The sequence below is a fragment of the Drosophila hydei genome, unplaced genomic scaffold (assembly GCF_003285905.1).
Source record: "Drosophila hydei strain 15085-1641.00,03,60 unplaced genomic scaffold, DhydRS2 tig00000149-arrow-pilon, whole genome shotgun sequence".
NCBI lineage: Eukaryota > Metazoa > Arthropoda > Insecta > Diptera > Drosophilidae > Drosophila > Drosophila hydei.
In genome coordinates, this window is record NW_022045678.1 from 3,495,444 (window position 1) to 3,515,502 (window position 20,059).

General features: G+C 37.4%; 1 protein-coding gene and 1 non-coding gene across 2 annotated transcripts; both read right to left on the minus strand.

The window, feature by feature from the left end:
• Positions 1-11,878: 11,878 nt before the first annotated feature.
• Trnap-agg lies at positions 11,879-11,950 on the minus strand. The gene has a single exon. It is a non-coding gene; the product is annotated as a tRNA-Pro (tRNA).
• Positions 11,951-16,066: 4,116 nt separating this feature from the next.
• LOC111603886 (zinc finger protein Noc) lies at positions 16,067-19,626 on the minus strand. The gene is made up of 2 exons (XM_023321704.2): positions 19,108-19,626; positions 16,067-18,078 (listed from the first exon to the last, which is right to left on the minus strand). Exons 1-2 carry the CDS (start codon positions 19,195-19,197, stop codon positions 16,585-16,587), a joined length of 1,584 nt encoding a protein of 527 aa, XP_023177472.1. The 5' UTR covers positions 19,198-19,626; the 3' UTR covers positions 16,067-16,584.
• Positions 19,627-20,059: the final 433 nt, after the last annotated feature.

The window sequence follows — 20,059 nt, forward strand, 5'->3', positions numbered from 1 at the left end:
GCTGTCAATCAGTTAAACGTCGTTTTTAAGTCAGTCATTCAATCAATCACTCAGACATAGACTAACAAATAATTTTATATTATTTTATTTAATAGATTTTAGATTTATGAAAGAATTCTTTAGAGTTGTAGTCCCTATTGCTTTGAGCATGAACTCTAATCAATCAGTGAGACAATCATTCAACCCCTCAGTCAGTTTGTTTAGTTGGCAGTCAATCCTATTTTCTGTATCAAACAGTCAGTTTTTCAAGCAGTCTATCATTCAGTCCAACTATTAATGTAACAGTCAGTCAGTCAATCAGTTATTCCCTACCTGCCCTACCAGCCATCTATAGACTTTTTCATCATCAATCAAACGTCAGTCAGCTAAACTATATCAATTAGTCAATCAGTCAGCCAGTCACTCATAATCGGTCAATCATTGTAACTGTTAGCCTAACAAAGACTCAATCAATTGACTTATCGTTATAGCTCAGTCAAGTTCTAGTCAATCAGTCAATTATTCATTCATTTGCTATGTCCGTCAATACCAGACAGACACACAATCAGTATTTCATTCGTTCAGTTAGTCTGTTAATGAGTCAATCAGTCATCAGTCATCAATCATCTCTCACATAAACTATCAATCAGTCAGGGTAAAAACTTTCGTTTGGATGGCACAGACATACCATAGATAAGACCTTTTATATCCCTGGAACTTTCCGTCCAACGACCATTTCTCTAGCCCCCAACTCGATCATTCAATAAAATTTGCTAAGCTTCTCTCTTCTAGTGTTGTAAGCGCTGGGGCATACTGTCAACAGCTCTAATTTTGTAGGGATCCAGACAGCGCCTGCCTCGTACTGGGGGCCGTCGAAAAGTACGTGTTAAATGACCAAAGAAGAGGCAAAACGGAAAAAAATGAAATGTCAAAATCCCGCAAGCGCCCAAAAGCTTTTAGAAAACAGCTTTTAGAAAACAGTTAGGGGTGGACAGTAGCTGGACTTGGTCAAGGCTGGGAGCAGAGGCGGCGAAGGGTGGGGCACCTCGTTGGAGGTGCTGACGGCGACGTTGAAGCGGTGGCGGCGGCGCTTTTTGATTTTACTTTGCTGCTGAGCAAAGCGCAAAATCACTTTTGACGGTTTTTTCTTGTCTCCGTTGGGGATTTTTTTGTATTTTTTTTGTCTTTTGGTTTTTCAGTTTCTGTTTCTGTTTCTGTTTCTGTCTCTGTGTCTTTTCTTTTTTGCTGCTTGAAGCGCGCGCCTCGTTTCGTTTTCATTATCCGAAGCGCGTCCAAATTCATTTCAAGTTTTGCCGCCGACGTCGAGTAGAGGCGTCTTTTGCTGTCCAACTGTTGGCTTTTGCTCGCCAGCCGCGTTAAGTCCAACATAAGTCGGCCTAAGCGTTTAAAAGCCTAAACGAATGCAGAGACATATGAGTATCTCTCTCTCTCTCTCTCCCTCTCTGTCTCCCTCTCTGTCTCTGGGTATGTGTACTGGTGGTCAGCCAAGCCAAGAAACAACAAAAAAATACAAAATACATAATAATCATCAGCATCTGGTGAGTGGCAAGAGAGTGGCCAAAGGGGGCAGCACTTGGAGCATGGGGCATGACAAGCAACGTCCAGAGCCACAGTCAGAGCCAGCTGTCAAGGCGGCTTTGTATTTTGTATTTTGCGCTCAAAACTTATACCAACTTGACAGTTGGAAGACAGTAGTATTTATAACGTCGACGTCGACGGCGACGTCGGCCGTTGTGGCCCGCCGTCTGGCCCCCGCCAGCTCGCCAAACAAAACAAAAATGAGACAAGACTGACAGCGGCTCAGCGAAAGAGTTAATACTGTGATTAAATGACCAGAAGAGTGCCACTGTCAGACAGATGGCCGATGGTGGGCGGCTTAAATGTTTGACAGCTTGATGCCAGCTACGTCCGACGTCAAGCGAGGGCCTCTTGCCAGCCTCTTGCCACGTTGACAGCGACAACAATTTCGCAGAGACCAACTTCGCAGAGCTCGTTGAGCCTACACACAACCCGACACTGCAGCCATATTGATAGCAACAAAGTTGTCTGCGCGCTAACGATACAATCAATAAGCTTCTATGAAGACACGTCAATCAAATTAATGCTAAAAACTGGCAAAAATATAAACAACCCAGATCAACAATGAATTTAAGGCTTTGTTTACAAATTGTTCGTCTTTATTTACTTTATAATTGCTTCTTATGGCAATTACAAACTTAAGCCGTTGACAATGGCAACATTTGCTTACACGTATGAAGTAGGCGGAAGCGACCTGGCTGCTCTCTTATAGTATATATAAAGACGTGATCATAATCAACAGAGCAGCCGATCTAGATGTCTCCAAGCGATAAGCTGACTGTATTTATTTATTCAGCATATGCAAATAAAGTTTGTTTAAAGATATCAATAATAAAGTTGGTATAGTTATTGGAATGTGAACTAATATTAATATTAAACAAATATTGATTACTCTAATTTAGCTAACTAACTTCATTAGAACTTATTTTCAGATGGATATGCGCTAGAAGGTTTGAAATAGCTACTCAATACGGACTGCGAGGTACAACGTAGTCGGGAACTCCCAATCAAAAAGCGTTTAGTGGGGTGAACTAGAACCAAAACAACAGATGACAACAAATGATATATATCTAAAGAGTACTTTGAATTGGAATTTTCGAGATCTTAGCACATTATTCTGCCAAAGTATGCCGCAGTATCGAGTACTCGTTGCTCGAAAGATTCCACAGCTCTCGATGTTTCCGTTCATAATTTTACATTTTAATTCTGTATAAATCTAATTTTAATTTTTGACCAAGAGTTATGATGTCAATGTCAACTAAATTTGATTTGTCAGTTAATACTAAACATAGGGCATAGTAGAAGATAGCTTCTAGGCAGTCAACACGTCGTATCAGAGATGAGATACGTAGTGAGGAGGGGGTCTTCTTTCTCAATTGAAAAATATTATTTACTTTTCCTTTGCTTATAGGGAAGTATTAGTATAAAGCTCTCTCATATGCAAAGTTAATTATTGACTTTTTCCATTAACACAGTTTGATTAGATGCTTTTAGCACATCTGTGTTCATGTGTCTAAAAATGCTAATAACCAATAAATAAAAATACATTTATTAACATTTATTTTCCATTTAAAAATATAAATTATCTAAAATAATTAATATAAATTATTATAATTATTATGATTAAATTCCCGAAGCTATTCAAAAATGATCAAAATATCAATAAATATCGGAGAGCTCGCCAGGCTTATCAACTGAATGCCAAGAGTTCTGTTCCCTATATATAAGTATTTTGTCGGATGCACAATGATCCCTGCTTTGACATACTTATAATGTAAGTGTTCCCTTGAGCTGTGCAGTCAACCGCCCAATATAAGAAGATGCTAAGCTGCTAAAGCCAACCTGCGCCATAAATTCCTAGGTTTAGTATGGGGATGGGTGGGTAATTGGCTGAGTGTGTGTGCGTGTGTGTGTGTCATAAAGTCTATGATAAATCGCTGAGATCTGCAAACAACAATCAGGCAGCTTAAATAGAATGCTGCAGTGATAATCGTGTGCCAGCAGGCATCAACGTCAACGTCAACAAACAGATCTTGCAAATCTCAAGATCACAATCAACCGACTGGGTTATCTAAATGGCAGCCCCGGGGCCCAAAGCAAACTAACCAAATGTGTGTCTGAACTACTCTAAATTTAGACATTTGCGTGCCTCCATCAGGCTGCCAGCCAACCAACCAGCCGGCTGTCGGGGCAGCACGTTCACGAGACTCGGGACTCGAACTCGGAACTTCGGAACTGCGGCCGTTACGGCAATGTTTTCCTCCACAAATCCATGCAGATGTAAAGCTGTTTATTATCTTTGCCTCTACACTAAGTTGATAGTATATGGTATTACTTAAATTTACTATAGCGCTTGTCGCTTGTTTTCAAATGTTTCAAAAGAAAACACACACGGCGAGACTGATGGGACACTTGTCAGGGGCTTTTGCAATGCGTTGTCGTTGCCGTTGCCGTTGCCGTTGTCTGTTTATCTTGAAAATGCCAGAAACGCTATGCGCGGGGTCTATTTTTAAATGATATAGCTCTTTGCTTAGCGATGAGTATTACACATTTTGTTGACGAGGACAGCTTATTAGTTGAGCTCTCGAATCGGCAGTCAAACAAATTTTTAATTGCCCACACAAATTATCGCCGGGTGTAAGACCCGAAAACGGCATCGTAAAATTCTATAAAATATAATGCCATAGCTGGCGGACGACAGGCGCGATCTTAAGCCCTCCGAGTATGTGGCACATTAGCGTCATAAATTTCAATTTTAATTGCCTTAGTATTTAGATTAGAGACGCTTGAATGGAAGCCTCTTTATTAAAACCGATTCCATTAGAATCTATTCCCAAATGGCACCAAAAACTGTTCCATTACTGTCTTCCAGCCGGTGGCACGACAAAGTGTCAACGCAAACAAACAAGCGAGAGGCCCTTACCATAAACTCAATACCCTCTCTTTTGACAGAGGAAGTGAGTGGGGTTCGCTTTGGGGTAGAGTAGGCTTTAAGGCAGAATTCCCGGACTGAAGTGAAATCCATCAGAATATTTCTGAAAGAAGCACTTATCAAAGTTCGCTTCATAGAGAGATTTCCTGACTTGTCTAGTAGCTCTGACAAATTGAATAGGAAAACCTATAGGACCACGCTGCGCACAGAGGGTATTACAGATCTGGCGACACAAGAACAAAACACAAAAAATCGTGTCGAAGTGTTTAATAAATAACAAATCACCCAAAAGACCGCAGAGACGGGCAACAACAACAACAACACAAACACACAGAGAACTCGAGTATTCAGTAATAAACAAAACGGGCCGCGGCTAGCGGCTGAAATTTATGTGACTTGATCTGTTTTCAAGTGGGACGGACGTCTTATCAGTGGGTATTCCAGTACAGATTTACAATTAATTGCAAGCAATTGTGAACAGGCGTTCCTCAAGCACACACACACACACACACAGCGAGAGTATGTGTCGATTACTGCTAGACGTTGTTTTATTCATGTTCATAATTAATGAAATATCTTTGTGCAAATCATTTGGAAACTACTCAACTTCATTAGCAGATCGTAAATAATGTCAGAAAGCGCAAGGCCTGAAATTTATGTGGCGGGCTAACTATGCATGCTGAATAACTTAAAAATTTAGAAAAATAAATAAATGGAAAGAAAGTCGAGCACAAAAGATACAAAACAAAAATTAAAATCCAACACAGAAACAATAGAATTTTAACAAGAAATATAATTTATAGCCACTTAAGTCATAAATTTATTTTTAATTTCGCCCAATTCACATTTACAGCGCGCAGCGCAAACAACATCGCTCAAGCTCGCCGAGCCTCACGTCGGAATACCCTAACTAACTGAGGACACGGAATCAGTTAGACTCATCTGACTTGTTAATCTGAATGTCTTTATAAGGTGATTTAATTCTTGATTAGCTAACCTTATTGTAATGATAATTTTGTTACTAAAATCATTATTGTTATTATTATTAATATTATAAATCTTATTGTTATTGTGTTTGTCATCATGTTATGACTGAAGGTTGGCTTCGTTAAGGTGCGTGAAGTTATATAGACCTTATATATATTTCGTATTGCATCCAGTTTTAGGCAACTTCAAACTGAACTTACTAAAATTTATTCCTCTTTTGCCTCAAGTCTGGCTCTCAGCCATGAATAGCTTTAAATTGTTTTAGCTAGCTTAAGCTAACAGATCTTCAACATTAAGCAAGAGCAATCGGGCTTCGCAGTTGTACAGTGAAGCCTCTATTTCTTGGCTTGAGATAGTTGGCGTTGGGGCTACAAAAGAAATGAAATACTGAAAGACCAAGATTTACGTCTCTTTGGCTGTTTATTTTTCTTTGCCGCTTTCATGAATCTTCAAGTTTATTATTGCTGTCTGTTTTGTTGCTGCTGCTGCTGTTGCTTCTGGTAGCAACAAATTTAACACCCAGACAGTAGTAAATAAGCGGGTTATAAAAGGCAACTAATTACAAGTTGCAGCCACCAGCTCGCATATGCTAACAGCAAAAATTTGAATATGTATAAGAGAGTTGTATGTTTTTATATATATTGCTATATGGATATGGAATACCTTCCCTCATTTATACAAATAAACGCCTGTACGTATGTAAATGTTTTGTTTTGTTTCGGGGACCCTTTTCTTTATTGTCTTAATGAACAAAGGCGACGGTTTCTAGATGAGACAAATGTATCTCGTTTGAGCGCAAAACACAAATGTTTAAAACAATAATAAATTATCATTGTTGTTGCTGGGACTGCTGCTGTTGTTGTTGCTGGTCTCCTGCCTTTTATCGCTTGATAATCGCTGGTCATTAGTCATTTTGGCCTCAACCTAAAGTATTGTATGTTTTCTATATAGCAATACATCTGACTCTGACTGTGACTCCGACTCTCTTGTTGTTGTTGTTGCTGTTGTCTTTGCCACGCCAAAAAGAGTAATGTGAGCAACAACGGTGGCAGCAGCAGCTGCTGCTGCTTTTGCTTTTGCTGTTGCTTGTTATGTCTGTCTCTTCATTTGGTCCGCAGCCGCAGCAGCAGCAGCAGCAACAGCAACAACAACAACATGAGCTGGCTCAACGTTTAATAAATCGTGTACTGTCGCCTTTTATTGTTGCGGCGATGTTTCAAATTTTATTTATTTATCTGCTGCCGCTGAATTGGCTTAATAATGTGGCCAACAACAGGCAGCGGCAACAACAGCAACAGCAGCAGCAGCAGCAGGTCAAGCACATATTTAGCTACTTCTGGCGATATAACACTTTGGCTATCGGCTATCTTGACAGTGCATGAAATATTTATGCTCTTTAGATTATTTGGGGTATATTAAGCTGGCACCAGCGAAACCAAAAGCCATTCGCCATCGTTCATTATACTGCAGCGACCAACCACACGCACATATATATATATATAAGTATATATATATATGTATATATATAAATATATATACATATATATATATATATATATATATATATACATATATACATATTCAAATAGCTACCGAATTTATTATAATACTCTGTTTGAAATATGAAAAAGAGTATATGGAATATGTCCATATTCTAATCTTTTAGATATATATATATATATATATATATCTATATCTATATCTATATCTATGTCTATATCTATATCTATATCTATATCTATATCTATATCTATATCTATATCTATATCTATATCTATATCTATATCTATATCTATATCTATATCTATATCTATATCTATATCTATATCTATATCTATATCTATATCTATATCTATATCTATATCTATATCTATATCTATATCTATATCTATATCTATATCTATATCTATATCTATATCTATATCTATATCTATATCTATATCTATATCTATATCTATATCTATATCTATATCTATATCTATATCTATATCTATATCTATATCTATATCTATATCTATATCTATATCTATATCTATATCTATATCTATAGCTATATCTATATCTATATCTATATCTATATCTATATCTATATCTATATCTATATCTATATCTATATCTATATCTATATCTATATCTATATCTATATCTATATCTATATCTATATCTATATCTATATCTATATCTATATCTATATCTATATCTATATCTATATCTAGAGCGAGAGCGAGAGCGAGAGCGAGAGCGAGAGCGAGAGCGAGAGCGAGAGCGAGAGCGAGAGCGAGAGCGAGAGCGAGAGCGAGAGCGAGAGCTATATCTATATCTATATCTATATCTATATCTATATCTATATCTATATCTATATCTATATCTATATCTATATCTATATCTATATCTATATCTATATCTATATCTATATCTATATCTATATCTATATCTATATCTATATCTATATCTATATCTATATCTATATCTATATCTATATCTATATCTATATCTATATCTATATCTATATCTATATCTATATCTATATCTATATCTATATCTATATCTATATCTATATCTATATCTATATCTATATCTATATCTATATCTATATCTATATCTATATCTATATCTATATCTATATCTATATCTATATCTATATCTATATCTATATCTATATCTATATCTATATCTATATCTATATCTATATCTATATCTATATCTATATCTATATCTATATCTATATCTATATCTATATCTATATCTATATCTATATCTATAGCTATATCTATAACTGTATATATATCTCTATCTTATGTAGATTTATATTTTATTTATATATATATATATATATATATATATATATATATATATATATATATATATATCTATATCTATATCTATATCTATATCTATATCTATATCTATATCTATATCTATATCTATATCTATATCTATATCTATATCTATATCTATATCTATATCTATATCTATATCTATATCTATATCTATATCTATATCTATATCTATATCTATATCTATATCTATATCTATATCTATATCTATATCTATATCTATATCTATATCTATCTCTATATCTATAGCTATATCTATAACTGTATATATATATCTCTATCTTATGTAGACAGAGTAACTTATATTTTGTCTATTTTGTGTGCTATTAGTTTCTCGCCCATCGAAATCAATTTCAAAACTGACCCGATTTCCAAAGAGCTATATAAATTACAAAGCCATTTAATGCAAAGTAAGCCTATCGAATCTAAAGCCCTTAAGGAACTATATAAACCCAGAGGCCTTGCTCTGCCATATTATTTATGATGACCAAATGTGTGGACAGGCAGGCAGCCAGGCAGCCAGGCAGCCAGTCAAAGCAAAACAATTTACCCACTGACCAGCAGCGATACGTGCTTATATATCTATCGACAATCTCTATCTGTCCGTCTATCAGTAATATATTATGGAGGCAGTTCCAAAAAACTGTCGGCGGCAGCTTTGAAGTGTCAACTAGAGCCGCCAACTTGGCCAAAAGTATTTCTCGCCTAGGCTAGGTAGGTGAGTTGTAGGTGCCAGCCATGGCAATAATCACAGCAGCTGAAGTATTTATGTCGCAGTAAAGGCCTTGCAGAGCCCTAAATTTTCCTGCATTACCCACATCCATATCCCTATATCTTAATGGGTGTATAAATTAATGTTATATTTTATTCTCTGTTCTGTGTTACGTGACAAAAGCTGCACTTGCCCTTATCGCCAAAACTCTGAATGCGAACGCGTTCAGATATTCGATGCGGATTTTTATGCATAGGAAACCAAGTTTGTATCTTGTGGATAGCTCCCTCTGAACGAATATGAAAATAAATGCCTGCCAAGTGCTTGTTGACAGTCGCCGCTGTTGTCGTGTCAGCTACAAATGTCACTTGACAAAAAAAGACAAAAATTAATATTAACATCAGCATAAAACATCGAACGACCGCCCATACAAATGCCAGCTGAGATGCTAGCCAAAAGGGAAAGTGTCAGGCAAAACATTATAAAAATGACACGAGGAAGCCATAAATATTAAAAACAACAGCAGCGGCAGCAGCATCAGCAGCAGCAACAATGTCACAACATCTTCACAGCGGGGGTGTCTCTCACAAGAATTACACAGAAAAATGATCAAGGAGTTGACAGCAGCGAGCAGCGAGCAACGGGCAACGAGCAGCAACATCTCCACTTGAGCATTAACTAAAAGATACAAATGTATCCGCTAGTCGATTAGCTGCATACCCTTCGCCTGGTTGCTCCACGCATGATTGACGCCCCTCCAGGAGGGCAAACACGAACATTTTAATGACTTTGACGTAATTTATAACAAAGCTGTTAATTAGCTGCGACGACTATGCTGACATCACTCATCATCTGGCCGTATAATTTATGGAAGCCTCAGGATCCGAACAGGGGCAACAGCTGTCAATTGAGCAAAGGAAATATGTCCTTGGTCACATTTCTATAATACAAATGTGAGGCATTTAGAGAACAATGTGGGTTAGCTAGAACAATGCCAAAAGCAAATACAAATAGGAAAATCAGTTAGGTAGGCAAAGACTAGGTACTAGAGCTGTGACGCATTCTGAAGTCGAAGTCTTAAACTCAATAAGATCGTCATCATATAACAGAAAGGTAGAAAAATAATTAAATGGAATATATAAAAAAGTTTAAAGCAAGCTAAATTATTGCCTATACTCGCTCACTTTTCAGTGACATCTGTTTGCTGATCATAACTCTATAAGTTATCAAAATATTGTGTTCTATATTCTATACTAAGTCCTCACTAGCCATGTGTATATAGGTTTCAGTTGAAGAGGTCGCCAGTAACCCTCTGTCTATAATTTCAGATTCTAAATATAAAACTGTGAAATATACAGAAAGATGCAGTCGCTATATACCCTTGAAATTTGTCTCCGTGGGTGGTATAAGTGAACACATGTGTCTGTTAGACTGCAGAGCTCAAGATAAACTAGCAAAACTTTTGCATAGAATTCCTTTTATAGGTCACTCAACTAATAATCGTACGATTGAAATTATTTATCAAAGTAAACTGCAAATGCCTAATTCTCTGAATCAATTTTTCTGGTACTTTTCAGTTGACACAATCTGCGCCATATCGATAAGACTTCCCTGAACTGCAGTTGTGCTAATAAAATTTTATGATATATATGATAAAGATTAAATATAGTCTTCACTATATTCTTCTATAAGTTTTTCAATAGAAGGAGAGCTTATTTCGATTATATAAGTTTCTTATGTACAATATATATATATATATGTTATTTGGTATTATAGTTTATTGGTCGTGACAAGAGTTTCTAAAAGCCACAGCAAGGGTATACAAATAGTAAATGTATTTTAAATTGCTCAAGAGGCGGGCTTATCGCTTACATAAGCAACGATTTGAACCCGAAGAGTCAGTCGCTAATCTAAAGCGACACCTCATAAATCAGCTTGGCAGGCCGCGAGTAAATCATCAGATCTTAAATGTCAAGTTGTCGCCGTGACGCTATATCAATTCGATTCAGCTGTACTAAAAATCACGGCAACACATTGTCAACAATCGAGTTTTATATGATCGTCGCCACGATTTATATGATCGCAGTGCAGCGAATCAAATGCTCGATTAAACACTTTTTTCCTAGCTCATCGTCGGTGTACTCTTCTAGCACATGTAAGCACTTTTACAGCACTAATAAATGCATTTTACAACACTCTTTGCACGTATTCATGCTAAAAACGAGAAAATACAATCAAAATGAGATTAAACAAATTGCCTCTAGCCTGAGTTGGTCCATCAATGAGAGCTTTACTTTACAGGGTATGTGCCATTCGTACAGTTCGTATATATTACTTGTTTGTTGTGATTATAAATTATGGTCAGCTCCTCGCACAGTTTAATCGTAACATCTATATGCGAGCAAGCCAATAAAATAGATTTTATAGCCATATAGCCATAAGTTAGAGCGCATATATGACTTGTTAGCATACGGCTGCCATAAATAATGTTCCTAATGCCGGGGCATAAAGTTCAGAATATCGTTTCAAAATCACAGCTGATCGATTATGGTTAATTTCATGGTGCCCATAAAGCACTACCGGTACTTTAAATTTTCACTAGATATGTTCGAATCACAAGACTCAGTTTCAATTGTCCATAAATCGAGTCACATTTTCGATGATACCAATTTTATTTTCGGTAATCGGTAAACGTGTGCTCAATAAACACATTTCAATGAATCGTAAAAAATTGAATGAAACTATAGCTATAGTTAAGCTACATATATTATCAAAGATTATTAAAAATACTTAATTAAAAAAAATAATTATTTAAAAAAATTGAATCACCTTGGGCTCGTCCGGGATTTGAACCCGGGACCTCCCGCACCCTAAGCGGAAATCATACCCCTAGACCAACGAGCCAACTGGTTGTAAGTCAACAAGCAAAGCATAAAAGCAGCACGACAACAGATCGTAAGACATGCAGCCAAAAGAAGTGCAAGAGAGGCCCAAGTGTGGGAGCGAGTGAGCCAAAGAGCGAGGCGACGCCAACTCTACGCTACTCTTCACTCCACTGCACTCAAATCACGTTGATAGACAACAACAACAGCAATAACAGCAGCAGAGCAAAGCAAAGCAAAGCGAGTCTATTTATAACACAAAAAGTTGCCATGCCGTTTGTCTAGCGCCTGTTGTTGTTGCTGCTGCTCTTGAGTGTTGACAACAAAACAAATTGTTTAACATGGACAACACAACAATACAAAAGAAATATGATGCATGTAAATAAATTCAATTTGGAACAACACAAAATCAAAATGGAAGACAGCGCACAAGCAACAATAACAACAGCAAGCATACGACAGCAATAAAAACACGATCAACAGATCTTTCAACAGAAATTGAACAATCAAAAAAATTATTACTGTAAATCAGAGCAAGGCAAGTAGAGAACCAACCAGTTGGTCTGGTCGACTAGCAGATACGCTCTTCAGATAGCCTATGCAGAGAGGGCAAATTGTGTCTATATATAGATTAACTATTCATGAGAGAAATAAACAGTTGATTAGCTTCAATTTTAACAGTAAACAGAATGAAGAAATCATATACTTTCGATAAGGAAGATAAAAATAAAGTAACATTGCTTGCTTGCTCCGATTGTTCAATTACTATATATATATTTATAGGGGTAATCGAAAAAAATATAGTAAAATCAATTGAAAAATCGGAGCTCGTTGCTCGCCTGACAGCTGATGGCGATAATTTTAAATCAAATCAATTGAATATTGTCACAATTAATTTACTTAACAGATACGTAAGCCCGACTGTGTAGGGGCATGACGATTGCGGCCAAGTGGCATTTTATTTGTTGTTTTTTTTTTTTTTTTAATTTTTTATATTTGTTGAGCGCTGCTCATTGAATGTCAATTGGTTTAATGTATTCGATTTTATTGATTTTTAATTTCTGCTTGGGTGTTTTATAGCTGTCGCTGAGAGTTTGTCAAACGCTTGCGCAAATGCCGCGCCCACCTCAACCACGGCACGCCCCACACCCCACGGCCCACACCCCATCCCGCCCTCCATGGCTTTCCCTCGATCCGCAGCTCATGAAATTCAAATTTTGTTGGCTCCAAATCGATGCATCTGGCATACATAATACGAAATACGAAATACGAAATACGAACTACGAAACGCAGCATCGACTTCTGATTGCGATTTGACTTTTAAATTCGAGACGATCGCCTACAAATCGACCGCCGGACGAGAGTGCAGCTCTAGATAGAGTATCAGATAGAGTTCAGTTCATTGAATTATGTTTTAGCTGAAGATGAATTATCTCAGACAGTCAAAATACTCAGCAATCTTCCATCTGTAATCGATATGCGGAATATCATATAGAATTGGAAATTCATTTAAATTCATGAAAGTCCAGCGGGTCTATCGAAAGAGAAGGGCAACAGTGACCCAGCCTAGCCTCTAAAATATGTATATAGAAACTGAGGTCATTTTCCAATTAGCTACGCCCACATTGATCGTTTATAGCTAATGCCTCTAATTGCTCTGTTGAGAAGGTTTAGCTGCTAAATTTTAAATCTGTTGCTGCCATATATAACTGGTGGGCGTAGTTTTATGTAAATTTGACTTTTCATCTGGTTATGTGATGCACGAGTAAATGTTTCTAATTTAAAATATGTAGTGTTTACATTGCCCTAAGAAATATATAATATTTCTCGATTCATCTCATCCCCAGTGGGTGTTAATCAAACAATTTCCAGCTTATAGGAAAACAAAGAAATTCGAACTCTACAAAAAAATAATTACTTTATGAAGGAGCATGAAAATAAAGCTAATTTTTAAGGTTTCTTTGGATTAACATAAATTTTAATTAAACAGTTATTTATATTATATATAGAGAGCTTGAATCTGGTATATATAGTATATAGTTTATAGAGTATATACTATGTGTACCATATATACTCGCTATTTATGATATTTTTAACTTTCATATATATATATAAATAGTTGTTAATCTATATAGTATATAAATACAATAGTATACATCGCATATATGGAATATATAGTCCACATATGATTATATTATATTTATTCAATGAATTTTTAGTCAGTATAAAGCCATTTAATATAGGTTACATATAGCTTATATATTAATCACGTATCTATCGACATATTGAAAAAAATATCCATCAAAAGTAGTCGCCAGTTCGGTGGGTTCTTAAGTCGGAGTTCCTATTCGAAACACCTCTTAAGTCAACTACTTTATGCTAAGAACTAAGAACTATTTGTTTACGTTTCAATTACAATGGAGTTCGCCTGATAAGGGAACGAGCTGTCAGCAACTAGAACTAATACACAAGGCATCCGAAAGGCTATCAATCAATCATCCACAGTGTCACAAGGCAATTGAAACTAACTAATCAAACCTATTTGACTTTCAATACTATATTCTTGCTATTAAAATTATTTAAATAATCTACAGATGCCATAAAAAATGTAATATATTTATAAAATGATAACAGTTGGTTGAACGTAATACAGACTTCAATATATATGGAAATACTACAACGCGATAATACTATATTATATACCAAATACTATAATAAATGACAAATTCTATAATAAATAGAAAATTCTATAAAAATAGAAAATACTATTATATATACCCAAATACTATAATACTATAATACTATAATAAATAGTATATATAAATACTATATACTATATATACCAAAACTTTCATTTAGTCATCTGGTTAGGAGATGCAGTTGTCACTTAAGTTTACTTTAATCTTGATACAAACAAAATTTGGATCTTTAACTGTAATGCTTGAGCAATACGTGGTGGTTGCCTGATAAAGTATTGGACGTTTGCATATAGTTCTGCAAAGTAGTTAGAATAAATGCTAGAAATGTTAAGCGATATTTCACAATTAAATTTAAATTTGTTAATTATATATCGACTTATATAATATATAAATGTTCTGCTAGTTCATAATTAAAGACTCAAATCATTAGGAAATGAAAAACATTTTAAAGATTTTCTATTGTTTCTAGCTACAATTCGGAACTATATCAATGACATTATTAAGGAATAAGGCATTCAAATAGATGCCTCGCCTGGCCAAGAATTTTTGATGTCTCGCTTCTATCTATTGGGTTCCTTCACTTCCTGCTAATGAAGATGATCGATAACTGAATCAGTTTCTATAATATATATATTTATGGAAATAGTATCATTCTGTTTTGGTTATCCAACATTTTGTGGCTAATCCGACCAAGAGAAGAGAAGACAAGTAATAGAAAAAAAATTCTCTTAGAACTGAGAAAGTTCCCATAAATATATAAGTATAAAAAGAATAAGCTATATCCTGGAGCTGTGCATGATAAATTTCCTGTTGAAGAATGTTGAATTTATTACTCATGATCATTATATAGCTTCCACTATAGAATATATTCTTCATATGAGCATTCCACAGAGATGTAAAACTTTTTGCATTGTTTTCATTGTCTCGAAAAATCTCGATATATAAATATATATTTATTATAAGAATAATTGCAGCTGGATAATTCCTGAAATATCTGAGAAAATATTAAAAAATAACAATGATATTTTTGTCTGGTTTTAAGACTTTTTATTGATGGATTCGCGTACACAGTCTGTGCGAAAAGTACACGCACACATCAAGTGCGGTTCATCAGACTCGGGGGCATCAAGCCAAATGAATTATGACGGATGGAATTTTATATTTTCATATTTTTTAATATTGCTGTTTTTATTTGCAATCTGTCTTATACTGGACGTATTTTCATATGAAATATGTTTTTGTCTCGTTTTATTTTTTTGTGCATTTTGTTCATATTTATTTTCTGCGCACTTTAAATGTTGTTGTTGTTGCTGTGAATTGTTTTTAAGTGAGTAAATAATTAAAAGAGTTGATTTTTGTATTTTTGTAATATAGTTTTTTATTATATGTATATTATATGATAGATGACTTAAGAGCTTATTGAATTGTAATCGTATTATTATCCATAGTTATATGCGAATAGCTAAGACTAAGTTAGGACCTAAACAAGAACTAAAATTAAACAAAGCTTAAGTATCGCTAGGGCGTGTAAACAAAACCTGATAAACATACGATTTTCATACGATATACATATGCGATCCATATAGATCGCGCTAGAACTGGAAGTCAGAGAAAACTTTGGTTGAACTTTGAGAACAAACTTTTTATGCCTTACAAAATATAAAAATGAATTAACAAAACAAAGCAAAACAAATGTTTGATTTAACAGAATTCCTTTACTCCTCGAGAATATATGGTGTATATATAATTAAGTTGTTGCTTTTGGATTCTTTGTTGTGGTTGTTGTTGTTTTTGTTGTTGTTGTTGTTGCATCTGTGGGTTAATCCGAAACTTAAACGTAACTAGCGCCTCGACAAATCTACAGTTTAGTATCACAGAACAGCGAACGCCGCTGCCAGCGTCTTTAACTTCCTCGCCTCTCTCTCCGCTTCTCTCTTTATTTGGTATCTCCAGTTTCTTATTGATGAGCTGCGCCCATGCGCTGCCCGTACATGGCATATGGAGAGTAGTAGGGGCCCAGGGCAGCTGCAGCGGCTGCGGCGGCTGGATTGAAGGCGCCTGCAGCGCCAAAGGGCGAGGGAGCGCCGGCCATGGCGCCTGGTGGCTTTCCATAGGGATGGTAGCGGGCGGCCGCGGCGGCCGCGGACATGGGGCTGAGTGGAGGCGTTGGGTAGCCGGCGCGCAGTGCCGAGGGCGGAAAGAGTGTGCCGAGCAGCGATTGAGCCTGCGACTGGGCGAGCGCGGCGGCAGCGGCTGCCGGATCGGATAGGTTGCCCGTGTGGGTGCGCAGATGTGTGAAGAGCTCGTCGGAGGTCTGGAAGCGCTTGCCGCAGTAGGCATCGCCCACCACCCAGCTGCAGACGTAGGGCGCAGAGCGAGCAGCGGCCGCGTTGGCGGCGGCAGCAGCCGCTGCCTGGGAGTAGGGATGCGCTTGCTGGAGCCCGGCGCTGGCCATGGCCATGCCATACTTCTGGTGCTCGCATTGGGTGCAGCCGGCGGGGCAGGGAGCGCCCATCAGCATTTGCTGCGTGTGTGCGGAGTAGGGGCAGCCGGGGCAGTAGGGATCCTTGCAGACGGGCACGATGGCCTCGCCGCCGGCGGGCGTCTTGATGCGCTGGTAGGTGATGTACGGATTGGGCTGTCCGGCCGGGCCGGCTCCGGCGCCCGGATAGCCGCCATTGGCTGCGGCGGCCAACATGGCCGCATGATGATGCGAGAAGCCGCCGGCAAACGGCGGCCGGAAGGCGGGATTCGCATGCTGCTCCATGCCGGGCGGGCAGCAGAGCGCCGACAATGGATTGAGACCATATGGACCGGCTGCCTTGTAGGCTGCTGCCGCAGCAGCTGCTGCTGCGGCCATGCTGCTCATCTCCTTGGGATGCTGAGCGGTGCCGTTGGCGTTGTTCAGCACCTCCATGCCCGAGCGCACGATCGGACTGGCGCCGCGCTGCGAGCTGCCGGCGGGCGAGACGGTCTTGCGGCTGGCGTCGTGTGGCGTTGTGGCCAAAGCCTCCGGCTTGGACTGTGATCCATCTGTGGGCGTGGCATTGGACTTGTTGCGCGATGGCACGCGCTCCTGGGCGCCAGTCGAGCTCTTAGAGCTGGGCCGCGGCAACTCCTCGCTGGCGCTGCTCTTGAAGCTGTTCTGGTTCTGTTGGCTGAGCACATTCGTCTCGTACGGCTTGAAGGCGAGCTTCACCTCGCTGCCAATTGTGCTGCCGATTGTGCTGCTAATGGGCGTGCTCGACTTGGGCGACTTGGCCTGGCTGGGCGACTTGGCCGTGGCCATGTCGGCGCTGCTCGACGAGCTCGACGACGTGGAAGACGAGGAGCAGGTGCCCGACTTCTTGCTCTTGTCCACGGCCAGCAGCGGCTTCACTGCCGACGAATCGGCGCCAATCTGTGAGCAGGTCTGAGCCAGTAAGGCCAGTGGACTCTTCTTCGCATCCATCTGTAGAGAACGAAAGGAATTTAAAAATTGTTTGATTACTATTCGATTTACAACTTTCTTAATGCAAATTAATCAAATCAAGCCTGAAATATTTTGTATTTTTATTTACATTTTCATTAGATATTTTTGATCATATTTATTTACTTTTATGCTCACAAATTTCATACAAATTCTTATTTTATATGATTGCATTGGGATTTGTATAACTAAGAAACTATATTATTTAACTCTTTTTTAGCTAATAACGCTTTTTATTTTAATCTTTTGTATTAAAAATTTATTTAAAAAAATTTTTTATTTTAAAATTTATTCGAATAAAATCTATTTGAATGAGTTGAACTTATTTTGAATTAATTTTTGGTTTTATTGCAATACATTTTTTTCTATACAAAAGAATTTTTGAGGTATTTTAAAATTTGTTTTGAAACAATTCTCTTATTCATTGCAATAAACATATTTGTATGGTCATTTGAAAATCAAATTTCAAAAATGTATAAATTTATTGGTGCAAAAAATATTTGTTTATTTTTAATTTTATTTTGAAACTATTTCAAATTATATGAGAAAATTTCATAACAAACACGTTTGCTTTCTTTAATTCTACATCTCATTTTTGTAAATTCTTTACTATTTTGTTAAGTTATTAAATTCAACTTTGGTTTTTATGTTAACATTTTCTGCAAAAATTACCTTTTTTTTAAGTAAAAAACTTGCTTTATTTTCTTTTTTTTTATTTCACCTAATTCTCGCATTTATATTAAATTCCCAGCAATTTTTAAATTTGCTATTTTCACGTTTTTTTTATTAAATTTGTAAGTTTAAATTGCAATTTTTTTTTACATTATTTTTTCTCATTCAACAAACTGCGTTGCGTTCAGTAAAAAAAGAGCAAAAACTTATTTTTTTCAGGCCAATTTTTTTAATGTTTTTGAATTTACTATATTCAATTATTTAGAACTTTTTCTTTTCTAGATTTAATTTTTTCTGTTCCATTTTTGGAAGTTTTTTTTTTGTTTTGTTAATACTAACCGTTGTGGGCAATGGAGCCAGATAATCCGGTTGTAAGTACTGATTGTTGCCGATGGTAACAACACCACCGCCGCCTTCCAAGACAACCATAGCGGAGCTGTTGGCGATTGTCCTAATAGAATAATCCACAGAGGATGCTGAACAAGATGTGTCAGCAGCTGGCTGATGTGTTAAAGTAATCCAAGAGAAATGCGACGGCAAAACTTGATTTTGATATTTTCTTATTGAATTTGGTTTTTTTATTATTTTTGAATAATTCCAGGGTATATTTCACACTTTGCGTTTGAATTTCTTGTTAATTTAAGAAATTGCTTGCGTTCACTGTTTTGACAAGTGGCCAAGTGGCGTATCTTTCACTTTTGTTTTGGCTGTTCAAGCACTTTACACGACGAACGTTCTGACAGCCGTGCGTTCTGACAGATACAAATACTTATGCAGATAGACAGAGAGATACACAAATACACAAGTGTTGTTGTAGAGTTTGCTTTTTGATTTCCGTCTTGGTTTTTCTTCCGAACACGTCTGAACGCATCGAAGGCTAAACTCGAACTGAATTCTATGAAAGTGTCGTTCGGCGACTTGCGTTAGAGTGAAGCGAAAATTCGCTCAGCTGTGTGTGCTCACGTTGCGGCTCTCTTTGCTCTCTCTCTCTGCTGTGGCTGTGGTGCGCTCAGAACCGGTAAGCAGCGCTGCACACGCTTGAGCGTGTTGGTGCAAGGAGAGGCGCTCGTGGTGTGCGAGCGAGCTGCACTGTGTGTAATTTTCAAATATGGCGTACTTTTTGCCCAATCACATCGCATGCGCCATGCAATGGAAGCCGTAAAGTGGCCTAGCAGGTTTTTTTTTTACAATCAGCTGCATGGGCATTTGTGGCTCACTGCCTCAGTGGCTCTTTGCAACACGGCAACACTCGACGTGAGAGCAACAGTTGAGCGCGAGAGCGGCGCTCTTC